Source organism: Vespa velutina, chromosome 15 (assembly GCF_912470025.1).
Source record: "Vespa velutina chromosome 15, iVesVel2.1, whole genome shotgun sequence".
NCBI classification, from domain to species: Eukaryota; Metazoa; Arthropoda; class Insecta; order Hymenoptera; family Vespidae; genus Vespa; species Vespa velutina.
The window spans coordinates 4,966,316-4,985,035 of NC_062202.1; the positions used below are offsets into that span (position 1 = coordinate 4,966,316).

The 18,720-nt window shown below is 27.7% G+C and overlaps 5 protein-coding genes across 10 annotated transcripts; 2 read left to right on the forward strand and 3 right to left on the reverse strand.

Moving 5' to 3' along the window:
- Positions 1–52: 52 nt before the first annotated feature.
- LOC124954462 (ubiquitin carboxyl-terminal hydrolase isozyme L3) lies at positions 53–2,506 on the reverse strand. Its single transcript, XM_047507458.1, has 7 exons — positions 2,332–2,506; positions 2,242–2,253; positions 1,071–1,199; positions 831–979; positions 601–742; positions 450–525; positions 53–377 (listed from the first exon to the last, which is right to left on the reverse strand). The coding sequence occupies exons 1-7, from the start codon at positions 2,377–2,379 to the stop codon at positions 232–234; spliced, it is 702 nt and encodes a 233-aa protein (XP_047363414.1). The 5' UTR covers positions 2,380–2,506; the 3' UTR covers positions 53–231.
- Positions 2,507–2,767: 261 nt separating this feature from the next.
- Positions 2,768–5,878, forward strand: LOC124954460 (Golgi reassembly-stacking protein 2). 3 transcript variants are annotated; one of them, XM_047507455.1, is made up of 9 exons: positions 2,768–2,958; positions 3,047–3,163; positions 3,344–3,432; positions 3,621–3,701; positions 3,823–4,026; positions 4,093–4,310; positions 4,406–4,493; positions 4,621–4,882; positions 4,946–5,878. In XM_047507455.1, exons 3-9 carry the CDS (start codon positions 3,370–3,372, stop codon positions 5,296–5,298), a joined length of 1,269 nt encoding a protein of 422 aa, XP_047363411.1. In that variant the 5' UTR covers positions 2,768–2,958; positions 3,047–3,163; positions 3,344–3,369; the 3' UTR covers positions 5,299–5,878. The 3 variants fall into 3 exon arrangements, with proteins under 3 accessions (XP_047363411.1, XP_047363409.1, XP_047363410.1); XM_047507453.1 differs by having other exon boundaries at positions 2,768–3,163; XM_047507454.1 differs by lacking the exons at positions 2,768–2,958; positions 3,047–3,163 and having other exon boundaries at positions 3,206–3,432.
- Positions 5,879–6,029: 151 nt separating this feature from the next.
- On the reverse strand, positions 6,030–6,830 carry LOC124954463 (NADH dehydrogenase [ubiquinone] 1 beta subcomplex subunit 11, mitochondrial). Its single transcript, XM_047507460.1, has one exon. The coding sequence runs from the start codon at positions 6,600–6,602 to the stop codon at positions 6,165–6,167; it is 438 nt and encodes a 145-aa protein (XP_047363416.1). The 5' UTR covers positions 6,603–6,830; the 3' UTR covers positions 6,030–6,164.
- On the forward strand, positions 6,651–10,246 carry LOC124954459 (probable kinetochore protein nuf2). Its single transcript, XM_047507452.1, has 8 exons — positions 6,651–7,557; positions 7,646–7,787; positions 7,872–8,080; positions 8,167–8,313; positions 8,444–8,679; positions 8,774–8,956; positions 9,023–9,185; positions 9,305–10,246. Exons 1-8 carry the CDS (start codon positions 7,402–7,404, stop codon positions 9,365–9,367), a joined length of 1,299 nt encoding a protein of 432 aa, XP_047363408.1. The 5' UTR covers positions 6,651–7,401; the 3' UTR covers positions 9,368–10,246.
- Positions 10,247–11,812: 1,566 nt separating this feature from the next.
- Positions 11,813–18,698, reverse strand: LOC124954457 (hyccin). Of its 4 annotated transcripts, XM_047507444.1 has the most exons (10): positions 18,168–18,698; positions 17,854–18,016; positions 17,610–17,744; positions 16,984–17,109; positions 16,563–16,780; positions 16,296–16,442; positions 16,067–16,197; positions 15,872–15,988; positions 14,619–15,108; positions 13,940–14,078 (listed from the first exon to the last, which is right to left on the reverse strand). In XM_047507444.1, coding segments are annotated over exons 2-10 (1,515 nt in total). In that variant the 5' UTR covers positions 18,004–18,016; positions 18,168–18,698; the 3' UTR covers positions 13,940–14,077. The 4 variants fall into 4 exon arrangements, with proteins under 4 accessions (XP_047363399.1, XP_047363398.1, XP_047363397.1 ...); XM_047507443.1 differs by lacking the exon at positions 14,619–15,108 and having other exon boundaries at positions 11,813–14,078; positions 18,444–18,688; XM_047507442.1 differs by lacking the exon at positions 14,619–15,108 and having other exon boundaries at positions 11,813–14,078; positions 18,297–18,688.
- Between the last annotated feature and the right edge of the window lie 22 nt (positions 18,699–18,720).

Genomic DNA, 18,720 nt, shown 5'->3' on the forward strand with positions numbered 1-18,720 from the left:
ATGTGACTATATGTGTAAAGGATTTGACAGATCGAAATGAATAACTACAGTATATGATCAGTATTTTGTTCCTCTTTGATTATTATAGGGACATACAATGTAAAAATCTAAAAAAAATGATAAAGATATAACAAATGAATTGCCCAAGCGAACTACATAACTATCATAGAAAATAAATTAGCATCAAGCATGTTTACGTGTATATTTGAATATTAGAAAAGGAAATGTTCTTTAATAACTGGCAGCAAGAGCGACAACGGTGAAGCGCATTTCACTTGGATCACGTGCCATGTATTCTTTACAAACACGAACAGAATCTTCCAACAATGTCTCTCGTGTAGTCGGTCCGTGATCGACAGGTGCAGGTTTACGACCATCTAGAAATGATCGTGTCTTTAACATTATTAACGAACAATCGAGTTTTATTTAAGGAAAATAAAATAACCCACCTAGCTCATACAGCGTCCCGTTCTTTCGTACAAATGCAACAAAATGATAATACACCGGAGTGTCCTCCTCGGGAGCCTGTACGAGCGTTAAATATAATATCAGAATATCGCATAATTATTAAGATTTTATTTTATATAAACGCAAACTTGCCTCCGTTTGTCCTTCTTGGGCAGATTCTTTATGCGTATCGATGATACCTTGAGCATTAACCAAAAGTTCTCCGCGTTCGGCAAAAGAAAGATCCTTCGAGTCGTCCAAGAAAGATTTTAAAAATCCCTCTTTAAGATTTATCCTGTAAAAGACAATTGTGAAATATTTTATTCATCGTTCAATTGTCGCAAAAAGCGCGAAAGTTATTATTAAAAAATTAATATACTTACTCTTCCATATTATTTGCCACGCTATGAATTAATGCGACCGTACCGCATGCATTGGAAATGATCTGTTTCATGTGATAAACGCCATCTGGTCTATCCTTTCCATTATCCTTTGATTTAGTTTCTTCGTCTTCTTTGTTTTGTACCTCGGTCTATCAATGTAATTAATTATTAATCTACATCTCATTGAGATGACTCATCATAATAAATAATATTATTATCAATTTAAAGTTGCACATATACCTTTACTGATTCAGGATAAAGCAAAATAACTGCCAAAACTGGTCTGGGCACAACTGCCAATAAATCTGGCTCTAAACCATAAATGTCAATCATGTTCCATTGCTCGGGAACACCCAATTTGTACAAAAACTAAAACATCAATGAGTGACCATGAATGAAGCAATATCGAAAGGAAATAATTAAAATTATCAAATATCTTCCTCTTTGGAACATTCTCTTAAGTCAGATGTTCATTTGAGAGGAGTTTCTTACAACAGTCGTTCACAAGAATGCTCTCCAATTTTTTATACATTTCAAAGTAACTGTACAAAGTAATTTTTACTCTCAGATCAGGCATCAGAGCGCTCGCCAAGATTTTACTGTCAGGCAAAACTCTCAGAAATGTGTCCATTTGAGATTTATCTATATGCCTATTATGCAGTTTCTTTTTAAATTAACCATTGGATAAGATAGTTACTAAAGATATTGTAAAAAAAGAACTACATATAAAATGTTCTTAAGGTGTTCTTATTATTGCATACAATAAGATATATACGATAAAATAAGAAAGAAAGGAGGAAAAAGCAGAAAGTACAATTGTACAATTCTCACTTAAGTTCTTACTATTCCTTTTTCTATTCTTCTAAATTCTTATGAATTCGTTAGCAAATAATACATTCATCCAATTTCATATACTTTATTATGCTTTACTTAAATTAAGCATTATTTATTTATTATCTACCTTCTTTTCCATTGATCATTGGCTATGTATATCAATTTCTTTTGTATTTACTTCCTGTTTTTATAATCTGTCTGTACTTGGACCTTTCGCAATATTAAATTTACTTTTTGCCGTTGTTGTTGTTACTTTCACGATAATTAATCTCATCATACAAAACTAATTCGTATTTTTGGAACTACTCTCCAAAGTAATATTACTTTGTATCCATATATTTGAGAATATTATTATATAGCGATCGGTCTATAATACTAATAAGAATCAGTTAGGGACTCTCAAGCGCATTAAAAACTCCACTAGCGAGAAATACTTTTGAGAGCAATTCGCGATAATTTTATTCTCAAGTGGATACGTATTATTTATTATTTTTCTTTATGATTACTTTGAATTCTACTAAGGCACGATTAATTAAATAACGATCTTTCGTCGTTGATGATGAAGTTTTTATCTTACCTTCGTCATAACCTGAAATAAACAAAAGAACTATTAATGCTTTTTCTCTCCTAGACGTCCAAATGTCAGATATATAAAATAATTCGTTACCTCGGGATTTGATTCTAATGGAACCCACGCCATGTTGTAACACCACATGTAACGATAAAACGAACTTTTATGGAAGAATACCGGCACTTTACACGACCATTATTAAGAATTATGAATCTCTCAAGCTTTATATCTTGACGTTCCGTAGACTAACAATCGATTCGATAATATCGAATGCACAAAATTCAAGTCACGGTGATGTCTATGTCAAACTTCAGATTGTTTCTCGCAAATTTGTGAATATATATATATATATATATATATATATATATATATATATATATTCCCGCCAAAAACATACCACCAATGCATTCTATTACATTTTACTAATCGATTATTTCTAAAGAGATGTCGATCTGATAATATTAGATATTTTATGAGTAATACTTAATCGCATAAATCGATGATCCCGATAGATCGTCGGTAACGGAGAAAGTTCCTAGCGTTAAAGTTATCTTAAAATTTTGTTTCTCACATTGAAATTTATTCAAGAATTCTTAATTTAATCGCATTGTTTATTTTTCAATTATTTCTATTGCAATAAAACGAAGTTCTTGAAAGTCAATTCAAATTTGGCTTTTTCTAAATAAAAACTTTCAAATATAGACGATAATAGATATAAAACAGGTTAGGAAACATTACACTTTAATATCCATTGAAACAGAAGACTTTACAGCAATAAATCTGTCCAAATTGTGACCAATTATGATTATAGTTAAATAATGATATGACCACATGATAGAATAAGAAAACTGACGAGAAGATAGGAATAATGTCCATGAGGAACGCAAAAGAATTCTTTGTTCTATCAATAGGATAAAAGTTGCAAGAGGTAGATTTTCATAAAATGATTAAAAGTGATCTCGGTAGATGTCTCGTTTACTTTGAAGTTTATAAGCTGTTAACGTCAGCATAAAGTTTCTTCTGCCACGTATTTTTATTATTTTAATATTATTACAAAAAGCATACCAACTAATAACTGTTTTCATGTTTTTTCTCGCTCGAAACGAAGTGACTTGGGCAAATCTTTTATAAGAAATGGGATCTTCTCATAGCGTGGAAATACCTGGAGGCGGTACGGAAGGTTATCACGTATTAAGAGTAAGATAATATATGAAAATAAATGTTTTGTGCATTTCACGCGTTATTCGATTAAATCTACAATTTAATAGCCCTTTCTTATTTCATTAAATGAAGTAAGATTCTATCGAATTAAGTTGACATCAAGTAAATAACGTGTGAATATATACAAATATTCAATTATCTGTTAAAATATGTGATATCATTAGGTTCAAGATGATTCTCCTGGACAAAAAGCTGGTTTGGAAGCATTTTTTGACTTTATTGTCTCCATTGGAAATACTCGCTTGGTATGTTTATTTTTCAACCTTAGAATGATTATGAAAAATTCTTACAAGTATCCATCCAATAATAGAACTTTCTCATTTCTTTTCATCATTTTCCTTTAATATTACCTTACTTTTCCATTAGGATCAGGATAGTCATATTTTAAAGGATCTTCTTAAAGCTAATGTAGATAAAGAAGTTACCATCACCGTATATAGTAGTAAAACACAATCTGTACGTCAAACCGTTATTGTACCTAATATGACATGGGGTGGACAAGGATTCCTTGGTGTTAGCGTACGGTTTTGCTCATTTGAAGGTGCCAATGAAAACGTTTGGCATGTACTTGTAAGTATAAAATTAATTTAATGGCATAAAATAGTTTTTATATTTTTATATCTCTTTCCTTTTCAGGAAGTACATCCTTCTTCTCCTGCAGAACTAGCTGGTTTACATCCCTTTACAGATTATATCATTGGAGCTGATTCTGTTTTACACGAGAGTGAAGATTTATTTACTCTGATAGAAGCTCACGAGTCTCGGCCATTGAAGCTATATGTGTACAATACAATGGATGACTCTTGTAGAGAAGTTACTATTACACCAAATAATACATGGGGAGGTGAAGGAAGGTACTTTGAAAAGGAAATTTATCATGTCATGAAGATGAAAGAAAATTAGAAATTAAAAAGATTCGCGAATACCAATCGATATTTTATTATTGCAGTCTAGGATGTGGAATTGGATATGGATATTTGCATAGAATACCTATCAGAAATATTCCAGAGAACAAACCACGTACTTCATCGTACATGGTATCGAATGTTGATTTACAATATTTCCTCTATTAATTTTACTTAAGATTTTCATTTTTCAACGTCATATAATATCTTTTTTTTTTTTTTTTTTTTTTTTTTTTCCCCCTTTTTTTTTCTTTTTCAGACTAATATAAAAACTACTGTTCCCAGTCAAGTGCAAACAAGCGCGACTGCTGCAGTTACAAACATACCACCTGGATTTTCAATTCCATCAAATTATATTCCAACTACTATTGACAATACTAGCAAAAATGAAACTATAATTACGTCGCAGGTAACACCCTATCCCAATTTATCGCAAATAAGTCCTGTCGATGCTGGAGCTACTACAATTAATTCAACGATTCATCCTTCTTCTAATCAACCTATTGTTACTACTTCACCTAGTAAGTAAATATTATTTTTCATGTTACTAGGCTTGAAAATAATTTCTACCTATAATTATTCAGGTGCTGAAATTACCAATTATAAAGATAGTCCAAACATTCCTGGTATGCCAACCACTCCACCTATTTCATCATTTTCTATGGAAGGAAATATTCCAGTAGGATTAACAACTACGCCACATGTGATTACAATGCAGAGTTATAATTTACCGGGTGTTCAAACTACTTCTTCTTCACTACCTTTTAATGTGCCTCAATCCCAACTTGTGACAACACCTATTTCATTACCTGGAATGCCACCGATTACCGTTAATGCAACTCTCCCACAAAATCCTTCTTTCTATTCTTCTGTTCTTCATCAAAATCAATTACCTACTACTACTCCATCTTCACCTACATCGTTGACGACACAGTAACAGTTATTTCTGATGCTTCAAATACAATCTTTTTCTGCCCTTTGATAAAATATTCTATATGTAGGTAAAATAAAATAGAACATATAAGCAATTTTGAATCATTGCATTACCTATTTGTATGCGAATATAGATTATTAATGTGACAAAGATTGTATCTTTGATAAGGATTATTATGTATCTCAAATGTCACAACGTGGTATATATGAGATATGTAATATTGTACATAAACATTAACTTAACGAAATTTTTAAGGAATGTGTTTAAATAAATTAAAGAAATTGATCGCATAGAAGTATTTCACGCGGAGGATAGTTATACATTTTTATTTATAAAAATATATTTTCTCTCTCTCTCTCTCTCTCTCTCTCTCTCTCTCTCTCTCTCTCTCTCTCATATATATATATATATATATATCGATTTTATATATGTATATATATAAAATCTAAACACTTGCTTGTCGCTTCAAAAATAAATACAATTTTCATAAACTGATAAAGCATGTAATACCAATATTTTTACATACTAGAGATTATTGTTACTTTTATTAGTTGACGATGAAAATATAATTACTTTTATCCAACATATTAAAGTATTTTCTATTTATTTGCTGAAATTATATAAAAATTAATCACCAAGTTTGACTAATAAATATGTCACATAATCGATCTAAAAGAATAATTTATATTTTTATCTACACCGAAAGCGTCTTCTAATTTTTGTTAACTTATGAAAACCATTTTTATTATATTTTATTTGCATAGCCTGTTACAAACATCATTGAATAGAACAAAAACTGCGGTTTGTTGATATTCATTGTTTGACATAACTACATTAGTACATATTACACAGAATAGCACTATATACTTTTAAATAATTATTTCTGTATCACCTAATTCTTCATCAGTAGGAAGCACTATTTTAGCAGGATCTATTAAATTCATATCGATGGGTGGAAGACCATGTTCTTCTCTGTATCGAAGTTGTAAATATGCTTCACGTTGTGCCCAAGTAGCAAATGATAATGTATCAGGTTTATACATCAGTACATATCCAGTCAATATCATACCAATCGTGATGCCCATGAAAAATAATTCGTGCATTTTACGTCGATCATCTATTTCACTTGTATCATCGAAACCATACCTAACCCAACGTTTCTTTTTTTCAGGTGACTCTATTACATTAGTACTATCATCCTTTTTAGGTGATGTAGTTATCGCACGACATGTTATTTTTTGCAATCTTAACAAATTCATACCATTCTTTAAAGCATGCGAAGTACTTAATCGGCAAATCCCAGCCATTTTCTTTGAATTTATACTCTGGACTTGAGGGTTGAAATGACAAATACGTCGGTCGATTTAATCGCGATACGAAAATATTTTCACCAGTTTTGACAGTCAATGTCTAATATAATCGTACAATGGCATTAATTCTGATGGTAATTCTAGTTCCATATGTAAACATAAAGAACAAATTTATTGGATTCTCTTTTTAGATCAGATGCTTCGTACCTTTGAGGTCTAGAAGTTCTTGCTCTGATCTAATATTACAGTACTGTACATATTTAAGGGGTTACCAAAGCTTCGTTAATGACCATGATATATATATATATATATATATATATAAAGTTATTCGTCAAAATGAATTATTTCAAACATTAATACTAATAGTAAAAATTCAAATTTTTCCTTGAAAAATTGTATAAAACTTGAAATTAATACGAACAATTTCTACTATGTATTATACGTTACTGATACGCACGTATGTCAAGTATTTTGTAAAATTAATTACGATTGGTTACTGTATTTCTGTAAAGTTGTTCTATTGGTTAGATTTTTCTCGTATAATTCTTATTGAATAAAATCCACCAATGTCTTTTTGCGAATGAAATTTTAGGGAAATAGAAACGTGGTTCGTAGAAATCATACTTAGGAACATAATTTGAATTCGATCAAGTTTACGAAGCAGTCTGAAGTCGTTACTATCATTGAATGTTTAAATTTGAATTGCACAGAGTTTTTACACATATTTATGTTGTGTGCGTAACGTATGTTTTATAGTGATATATTTATTATTTATAAACCATCAATCTAAAACATTATGGATTCTGACGTGGAAAAGCTTCAAAGTCTACTGCTCGACACCAATCTTCCATCGACCATACACGATCTCAGAAATCCAACAGAAGATTTTGTTATAAATTTAATTGTAACATTTTTAACATGGTTTAAGATCGATATTAATTCAATTAACAAGGTAAATTCATCGTTCAAATATTACATCGAATGAAAATCAAAATAAAGTATTATAATACATTTTATTTTTCATATCATTATTTTTATAGCCCACTTTCGAACAGCAAGTAGTTATGTCGTGTATAGAAGATACTGACATTGTAAGCATTATTAATCTACATGTAATAATGAGACAAATATGTGATCGAATATTTATTAAAGATTTTTGTATAAGTGATATTACTAATTGTGGTAAGTAGGATAAATATAATTATTATTGAAACGAAATCTTTCAATTATTTTCTGTTATTAATTTGAAAGTAATTTGTCTAATAGGCTCGAAAAGAATACGTAAATTTGCAAGATATTTAGCTAATTTTATACTTTATGCAACTAATAAAGAATCGGATATGGAAGATATCATAAAAGAAATTCATAGCAAAGCTAAAAAATTGGAAGAATTACAAGAAAGGAAAAAAAGTATACTAACGATAAAAAATGAGAAAGCAATGAATATTGCCAAGCAATTGTCTTTAAAGGAAAAGGTATTATTATCTTTAAATTTATATAATCATAAAAATCATAAGATGAGACTTTTAAATATACTGTAATATTAAAACAAATGTTTTAGTATGAAATGGAAATACAGCAAATGCAGTCACTTATTGAAGACAATGAAACAAGGAAACTTGAACTACAGGAAGAGATGATTGTTATAGAAGAGAAGAGACAAAAAGTAGTAGAAGATTATAATACTCACAAACTTGAAGCTCAAAGGGTACATATGCATATATATAACCGTTTGTATCATTGAACTTTTATTACTTATCAATTTTTTCGAGATCAATTGATTTTACAAGCTGTTATTATATTTTAGTAAAAAGCAAATGTGTTTACGCAATTTTTAGCTTGATAAAACAATAGCAGAACTGAAATTGGAGGTAGTGAAATCTCCGGAAGAATATAAAACTCGTTTGTATAATTTGGAAGAACAGAATAAAGCAAAAATTGAAGAGCGAGAAAAAATGCAAGAAACATTTTTAGCTAAAAACGAGCTAGTTAAAAAATATGAGAACATATTATCTTTTGTACAAAAACAATATGAGAAATTCTCAGAAATAAGAGATATATATGGACATTTGAAGTATGTTTTGTATCTTGAAGTTTTATGGAGTATATTTATTTTGTTTTGCATTAACAGATGTACGAATTTAATTATTATATTGTATGATTTATAGGAAAACAAATATTCAAGGAGAAAATATAAAAAAGCAAGTTGATACGATGAAAAACGATATTACTGAATTAATTAAAAAACACAAAATGCAAGAAGATCATCAAGGGTCTACTATCGATGAGATTCATGCACAAACCAAAGAAAGATTAACTGCAGTTCGTGAATTACATGCACAATTATTAAGGTACTTAATATTAAGTGCAATATGTTTATATGAAATATGTTTAATAATCGTAAACATTTTTTATAGTAATAAAAAGTTGGCACTAGTTAAATTGGAAGAAAATAAAGTATTATATAATGATTCATGTATGGATAAAAATAAAGTCAAAGATCTCGTTAAAAAAATAGAAGCAGAAACATCTGCTTTTATTAAGAATTGTCAAGAACTTTATAATAATGAAATTCGAAATGTAAGTATAAATAATCATTTTTTTCCTTAATTCGAATAAATTTCAAGAAAATATAAACAATTAATCTATTTATTTGCAATCTGTATTATTTTAAAAAGTATATTATTGTATTATAACAGGAAATCAATTTACAAAAATGTTTCAACAAAGCTTGGGAGGAGTCACATAATACCGTAGAATAGTTTTTTAAAACACTTGAGAATAGAGCTTAAAAAAAATATAAATTTATGCTATTAATTTTTATTTTTCGTTTCAATAGAGTGATTAAATAACAAAATAACACTGTAACATCTTCATAAATAAATTACATTACAGTAAAGAACGAAGTTACATAAATTCTGATATATGTATATATATATATATATACACATAATATTCTTAAAGAAGGGAATCGGTTAATATGTAAGTAGGTAATGATTGTATATCTTTGTATGTTTATATATTGTAACGGCTCGCTAAAATATATAACTTTAATTTAATAATAGGATAAAATAAAGAAGAGAATAAATAAATTTCTACAAAAGTTATATATAATTTTACAAAATTATTAAAATTGATGAAAACTGAAAATAAGATAACAATAGAAATCATGAATAATTTAAACTAAGCAAAGCAAAGAGCATGTATATAATAAGAAATAATAATAAGTCTAAAAACAGAGAATAATTGCCTCTAATAATCTAATGAAAAAACGTATGAGAGGGTTAATTACTTCGGCCGTTTTCTTTTCTCTTTCCTCCTGCCACGATTTTTATTATACTCACTATGAATTTTATATTCTGATAACATTTAAAAAAAAAGAAAATAGTTTAAGCGAAGCGTTACAATATTTCTGAATAAATCATTTATATAGAATTTAAATGCTATTATATATTTAACGTGAGTTATCATGTATATTATATACAATTGTGTGTACATATTAACATTTACACTTATATTATTATTGTTAACAAAGAAAATTTTATAATAATAACATGAATGAGAATTTATATATGGATCATCATTTTCTCCAATAACTCTGTTTGTACTTGTATGTCAATAAGAGTTATTAACTACACTTTATATATATATATATATATATATATATTATATACATATATATAATATATTTAATAAGTGCATATATATTGCTGTATTCAGTGCTAGATTTTTCAACATGACTATTAATTATGTACAAATTATTTGTCACGTGCAAATACATTTTTTTATATAATGTATTTAATGTATTTAAGTACAAGAAAGTTTATTATATGTATGTATTATTAAAGACTTTCATGAAATATGAATTGTTTTGGTAATATTTTTGTAGAATATATATTATAAAATGAATTAGTTCTTCCCATAAAGGATTGTTTGTACAAGTTTGACAAACATCTTATATGTATAATTGTAATTTTAGGATGTTTTTTTACATATAGCTTCTACTATTTTTCCTTAATTCTTTTTCCACAATTTGTATTGCAATAATAAATTATCATCAACAACTTTACGAGATTTAAGTTCTGCTCAATTCTTAAAATATTATTTCATTTCGTCGTAGGTAACATTATTACGTAAAGACTTAGTGCAAACATTAAATATCATATAACACATCAAAATAAGAAAGTATAACCGAGATTGAATGATCAATGTTTCTAAACTATTTCAAATGGCAGTGATATGGAAAACTCAGATATTATTTTGTGTTTATCCGAAAATATAATAATATATGTAATATAATGTAAATTTGATATCTTTATGAATTAATATTAATTAGACTTTGAAATAGATACTTTTACAAAGTACAGAAATATACATCTTTTGAAATTTATAATTGATGATTTTCCTTAAATATCTTATAGTTTCCAAATTCCTAAGCATTACAATGAATTGTTAAAGTATTTATTGCTAGTGTATATTAAAGTTAATACGTAAGGTAAAATTCTTTGACTGCTCTCTTAACATGTACAAGATGAAATAGTTTTTGTCTTGTTTCTCTTAGTAATATAAAATTATGTAGATTCTCAAATATATGTAAAAGTAAATGAAAAAATAGTGACTTGCCAATTTTTTCAATAATATTTACATATATTTATCTAAATTTGTGTCCACGTGTACATATCCATACATTTTTATATATTCATTTCATGTAGGATATTTTGTACATGTTTCAAATGCAAAAAAAAAAAGAATATATTATATAAATTAAGTAGAAAGATCATTTATGTAAAAAATATTACGAAATATTTAATTTAATTCTAATTTTTGTAAACGATGACAATAGAATATATTATCTTGTTTTATGATTTTAGCATTGTGTTTTTTTTCGAAGTATCTTTATAGCAGAAAATTAACTATCCATAATAAGTGGAATTCTTTTTTTTTTTTTCCATTTTTCCTTTTTCTTGTCTTAATTCTTATCCGATCATATAATATCCTTCAATCAATAGATAGGGCGATGTCATATGGTAGAATATGACTTCCATGTAATATTGCCGACTTCTTACCGAAGTCAAACAGATAACTGATTTCTTTAACTTATATTTTACTACCTATCTCTTCCGAATTTTAAAAATATTTGTCGATAACTGTAAAACCTCATATCCAAGTGTTTTTTCTAGTTATGAGTCAAATTATTTCATAGTGAATATACTATAACTCGTTAACAACAATATATTTCCATATGATAATACATTTTCATTATTATTAATAACATAATGCAGCATACAGTCTTATAGGGGCGAAAGTTCTAAGCCCAAACTAAAACCCTTTAAGTGTTATATCTGTTGTAGGGATTTAATGAAAACATTTCCTTTGTACACGTATACAACACTTAAAGAGTTAAAGCACTTATTTCTTTTGTTCTCTTTTCTTTTTTTTCTTTCTTTTATTTTCTTTTTTTTCTTTTCTTTTTTCTTTTTTCTTTTCTTTTTTTTTTTTTTTTTTTTTTTTTGATGAAAAAAAACTACTATAAATAATGAAATAAAAAATTATTAATCTTTACAAATACAGTAGCAATGATATTACAAAGCCAAAATACACCATAGTCTAAAAAGTTAAGATTATACAGAACTCTCCTACAGTAATGCTGTGTATGTATGAAAAACTCGAATTTTGTTACATTTATTATTCATTTGTTCAATTATTTAATCAGTATTAAACTTTACATCATATTGTCTCGAATCAATGAATAAGTTTAAAGTAATTAAGAACAAATAATATGAAGCAGTGAATTAGAAATAAATTATTAATAACTTATGATATATTAATCTACTTTGAATATTACAATGTTAACATTTGATATTGAAAAGCACGTTTGATACTTTGATTTTATCAAGACAATTTTCTATTAAGAGTAGATACATAACATTTAATACATATGTATAAAAATGGCATTATAAGAAAAAATGAGAAAGCAAAAAATAATAAATTTAAATTATATGATCATATTAATAAGTACTACAATCCATTTTGAACTAAATATAATTTAAATAAGATTGGTTTCCCTTAGAAAGATGAAATCTTAAAACTTGCCTATTATAACAATTTATCTAATATATTCAATGAAAAACGTTTGTAACTTAATCAATAATAATTAATATAAAATGCAATAATATTCTGAGAGATTAATTTTCAATAATATTCTAATTACAACTTGTGTATAAATCATTATATATTGCTTACATGAATATTTATTCTTTTACTATTGCTAATTATCAAAAAATAACACAAAAGTACAGATTTTTTTTATTAAAATATAAATTCTGCTTTCAATTAACATTACTGCACATTAAAGTAACTTATTCTATAAATAATATTTAATTTTAAGTGTTCTATTGAAAAATCAATATATATCATATAAATTAAGTAAATAAATGAGACATTAAAACATTAAAAAGCATGAAGCAAATAGAACATGTATGTAGAAAACAAATTATATGTATGTTACAATGACAGAGTTTATCAGTTTTATTAATAAAAAAAAGAAGACAAAAAAAAGAAGGAAAAAAAAAAAAAAAAAAAAAAAGAAAAAAAAAAAAGAAAAAAAAAAAGAAAAAAAAACCATTAATTCATTGTTCCCTTCGCCATTTTTAAACTAATTGTAGAGATCAATTAGTAGTGGGCTGTTTCTTTCTAACAAGAAATCCATTTGAACTTGTGCATTTTACAATTTGTAGTATTGTATTTATTGAAATCTTTCACTTATATTCTCACAGATATTTAATTAATTGTTGTATTAATACTAATAAAGAAATTGTTTATAGTAGCACACACAAATTATTAAAGTGGTATTTCAATATATAAGGACAGTTGAAAATGTCCAATTTAGCCCACTACTCTCTCTGTTGACTGTTTTTGTTCTAGATTGTTTTTAACTTGTTTAAACAGAGCTAACCTGAATTGAAGAAGTCAGTGATTCTGATTCGTTATGCGCCCTTAAGTTGATAGAAGCTTCTATATTAACGTTGTTGTCTCCAGTATCTCCACTTAATCCAAGTCGTTCTCCATCCATTAAAGTAACACTTTCAGTTCCAAATGAATTATTTTCCACACTATTATTCTTCTTTCTATTCATACAGCCATTAATATTTATATCAATTTCTGATTGTTCACTATTTAACATTGAACTACTTCCTTTGATATTCTCTTTTGATGTATTTTGTGATCCGAGTCTCTTTTCCTTATCGGATATTGCATTATGAAGGTTCTTTGTTGTTTTTCCATCCCTTTCTTTAGGTTTTTTTCCAAGTACTGGAAAATTAGTCATTTTTGATGAAGCTTTTTGATCCTTTGCTTGTCGCATTGAGCCAGCACGATTTGGTTCCATTGATTCTTGCTCTTCTGTGATCGAGACCAAATTACCTTTGCCTTCTCCACTGGAATCTTCCTTTACAACTTGAATCGGTATGTCATCTGCAGAAGAAACGCAAAAAATTTTTGTTGTATTAAATATAAATTTGACCATTTGCGTAAATAAAAAATAATTAAATTCAAACTAATAAAGATTTTATGTCGTCCAAACTTTTATATAATGTACTTAATAAAATAGTATTTTAAAGTACGTATAAGGTATTTAATATAGGAATATGAGATTTAAGCAAATTTGTGAGCAAATAAGCAACTGAGAAGAAGAATATATATATAATTGAATTTCGTGTGTCTTAATCTATATACCAAATGGTTTAGGTGTATTAAACTATATATTTTATATATATATATATATATATATATATATATATATCTGCATGCAGTTTTTTGACATAGCATGTGCTTTGTACTTGTATTCCATCACTGGTGGTGGATAATATTTTTTAAATGATTATAATATATAATTGCATAAGTTATTAGAGGTGATTAGTGCTCGTATTAAACTAAATACTATAATCGCGTGATTGGTGAACAACTTCAGCAAGATTAAGTGATCCTTGATTGCAGCAACTTTATATTTAATACCATATATTTGTTGATAATGCAATGGTAGTAGAAAAAGTGCCTGTTGTACTGCTTCCTGTATACAAACTTTCTGACGAATCTTGTACAGCCTCTCCTAAAGCTTGCTCTTCTAATACACTATATAAATGTGTACTGGGATTTAATTTATTTTCATTATAAACCGAATCGTATATTTCTGTAGTTTCTTTCCATTGTCTTTGTTTTATACCATCTTCAATACTATCTCCAGCAACTTTTCGCTGGTCTTTGCTCTTTTTAAAAGGTGATCTGTTTGGTGAGTTTTGATTGCTGCATGTGCTTCCTCGTCTGGAACTTTCCAGAGAGGTGGAAGAATGAGTTTTCCCAATATCATCCTCATCGAGAGAATTGGAAAAAGCATGCTTCCAAAGCCAATTACGGCGTTTATTATATCCAGACGTTGTTGGTTGTTGATGCTTCTCAACTTCAGTACTGTGTAACTCATCCGCAAACAATTTTTCATCCAGATCATCTAATGACACATGTGTGTAACAAATGCACATTCATTGAATTCACTTGTTTATATATAATAGAAACATTTTTATAAGTTTAATTACGTATGATCAGAGATTCGTAATAATTGTATATTTGATAAAATTTCTTTTGTGTAAGAAAAATTACTTGTTCAACGTAGTAGCACTACGTGCTACTATTATTATTAACTTATTCAGTGTTATATTACATTAAAGATATTTAAGATTGAATTCTTAAGAAACGATCATGCACCTCTACCTCTGCATTATATTATACCTATATTTACGAATATTTACGTTTCTAATTTTAATAATATTTACATTTATATTTGTTATATAGTAATGTTTATATGATATATAATAAATATATTTGCAACTATTGTGTTTATACTTCCCTTATTTGTTAATTAAAGTGCAATATACTTTCAATTATTTAATATTTTTGAAATAAAATAGAAATACGAAAAGGAACGAGAATTAATATCTCCTCTGTTATTTCTTTCTAGAATGATGCACAAATAATTGACAATATATTGTACATTAAAGTATAATAATAAATATCTGTACAAAATATTATTACTACTTGGAAATTGTTATATAATCATTCGTTTGTGTAACGCATCATGTTACAGTATTGTTATGTTTCTTTTTCTTATATAGTACAAAGCAATACAAAGCAAAAAAATTGTATTTCTAGACTTCTAAACAATTAATTTTACCATACAAAGTACGAAAAAAGGAATACAATTTTTATATACATACCTGGTAATTTTTTCGTGCGGAAAGAGGCATTTGTAATCATAGATTTCGATATTGTTGGAGTTGCAGTTACAGAGGTCAATGCAACGCAAATACCAATAGATCCATCACTTGATTGACCTAAAATTAATTACATATTATGACATTAATGAAAATACTAAATAAACAATATTTTCTTATACAAAAGAAAATAATTACCGGATGGTCCAGAATTAGCAGAATTTCGTATGGCATTTGTAACCAACATTACATCAGGGTACATTTCATAACATGCTCTGTTATGTATATCCTCCACAGCTTGATTCCCTACATACCAGCAATCATTGTACCTAATGATAACAAATTGCTTAATATATAATGATTAATAACGTGTTTTCACATTAAATAATAAAAAAAGTTTTAATCGCATAATAGATGGGATATATACATTGCAAAATATACTGCATGTAGAAACTCAAGAAGAAATTGAGTCGAAACAGGTATGCGAGGCAAAAGTCTTGGAACAAAGCTAGATTCGCTGCCATAAGAAGACCGTTGATGATGTCCTGGTTTTGTGAAACCTTGAGTGACAAGCCTGCGACAACGTACAATTAGTGATTAATTAATTAATAATTATATCTTCATAACAGCTCCAATTAAATAATACTCAAGCTGATAGTTACTTTAGATTTAGAATCTTATTAATCAAGCTTACTTTGTTGCAACTTTGCACAATTGCTCCAAAGCAAACTTATTTATATAACCCAGTTGTTGGTTATAAATAAAAAGTAGTGCAGTCATCACTTTTAATCTATTTTGAGCATTCAGTGTTTCTACTTGACGTAAAGGACCCCAACTAACAAGTTTTGTATTGCATTCTTCGAAACGGCGCACTGCACTTTCGGTTAAGGAAGCCGGTGTCAAGCTTGCTGGCTACTCAACATAAAATTTATATATAAGTACATTCATTTTGATATATTACTATATACTTTTCACATTTTAAAGTTACTATTAATGTATCTATAAATTTATTTCCAATGCAATAACTATATTCCATCTTATATTTTCTATTAATAATAATGTTATTCAGACTTTACTGTATAATATAGTTTTAGAAGAAGACAAAATTTGTATACCTCGTGATATATGGATAACATAGCAAGGGATGGTAATCGAAAAGAAACTGCCTTTTGCTGTCCAGATTTATCCACTACCTCAAGATTATATAACCCAATTAGAAGAGTTTCAACTGTGCGGCAATTCTATTAAATATAGCAACAAATTATTTATAAGTATAAAATAGTTAGGAAAGACAATAGAAATGGAACAACATAAAGATCTTTAATATGTCTATCCTTGCAAGCTAATAATAATTTTAGTTAGATAAATTTTTACGCAACTAATTAATTATATACATATATGTAATTGAAATAGAAGTGTATCATTTTCTAAACAAGCACATTTTACTTGCTATCATTTATAATAGCTCTAGCTTTGCGATAATGAATATTTATTCTCATACGAGTTAGAAATGCTGCAATTAAGCGAGTTACATGTCATGTTCTATGCATCTTTAGAATACAGATTACATCTGATCTATATTATGTAATACTTTCCTACATCTTATTTCTGTACTTTGATCTTGTGGGGAAAAAAAAAAAAAAAAAAAAAAGAAAAAGAAAAAAAAAGCACCCATCACTCTATGCTTCCTATATTGGAGATAATAATTAAAAATGTAAACTTAATAATACAATATTATTACCTTAATATCACCATGGGCAGCAGAATTTAGATAAATAAATATTAGTGTAGGTAAAAATTGCAAAGTAAATCTTCTGAGTTCTATCTCTTGGGAACGATAGAAATCAAATAGTTGATTACAAACTGTATCTACAAGCTGAAATAAAAAAGTAAGTATGATAGTTATTTTTCATTGAATGAAATGATATGAATAAGATGAAGAATAAAAAAGCTTTAATTTTTAACTGAAAATAAGATGAAAATACCTGGCTATATTTGCTGCGCTCTTCGAGCAATACATAAAGTGCTCTAACTATTTCATTGTCTTGCGATAATGTAGTAGCAAAAGTATGAAGTTTAGAAGGTGATATTTCTCCACAATCTGCCAACCATTCATTTATCAAGCTCTCTGTCATTTTCTGCTTGAACCTATCAATTATTAATCAAAAAGTCAAACTTTTATTTATTCGGAAATTTGACGTCGTCAAATATCTGACACAAAACACCGATGATCATTCCAGTAACATTAGAACATTCTCTATTATAAATTATTTCCACGTATCATTAAATTTATTGTTACCTTACGTTCTTCTATACATTATGTCAAATGAAAAATGATTTTAACTATCGAATCTCATAATAATTAAGTATCACAGCTCGTTCTAGCATTAAAGATTACGTTACATTTAAAAAAAAATCTGTTGATTACCGAGATTTTTAATAATGCTATCTCAGTTGAATATTAAAGACGGTCTATTATTAATCATCGTCGCAATATTAGTTTTATGATCGTAAATGACAGCAGCCGAATGCATAAATTTGCGTTATTAAGATCTGAATATTGACAAATTACTACCTTATCGATAGTTAACTCAAAAAAGTTAAAACCGTGTCTAAACAATTTCTGAACACACGTAACTCATCCACATCCTGTCTAGTCTTAAGTCCTACTGTACTGCCCACTATTGTCAGACTACAACATCAGCGCCAACTCCTTCGAATGTTTTTTTTTCCTCGAGTTCTCCCATTTTTATTCATTTTTATTTCTTCTCTCGTTCTTATCCCCTTCTTTTTCTCTTCTTCTTCGTTTCTCTATTCGTATATTTTTATACGAGACCGACTATTTAATATAT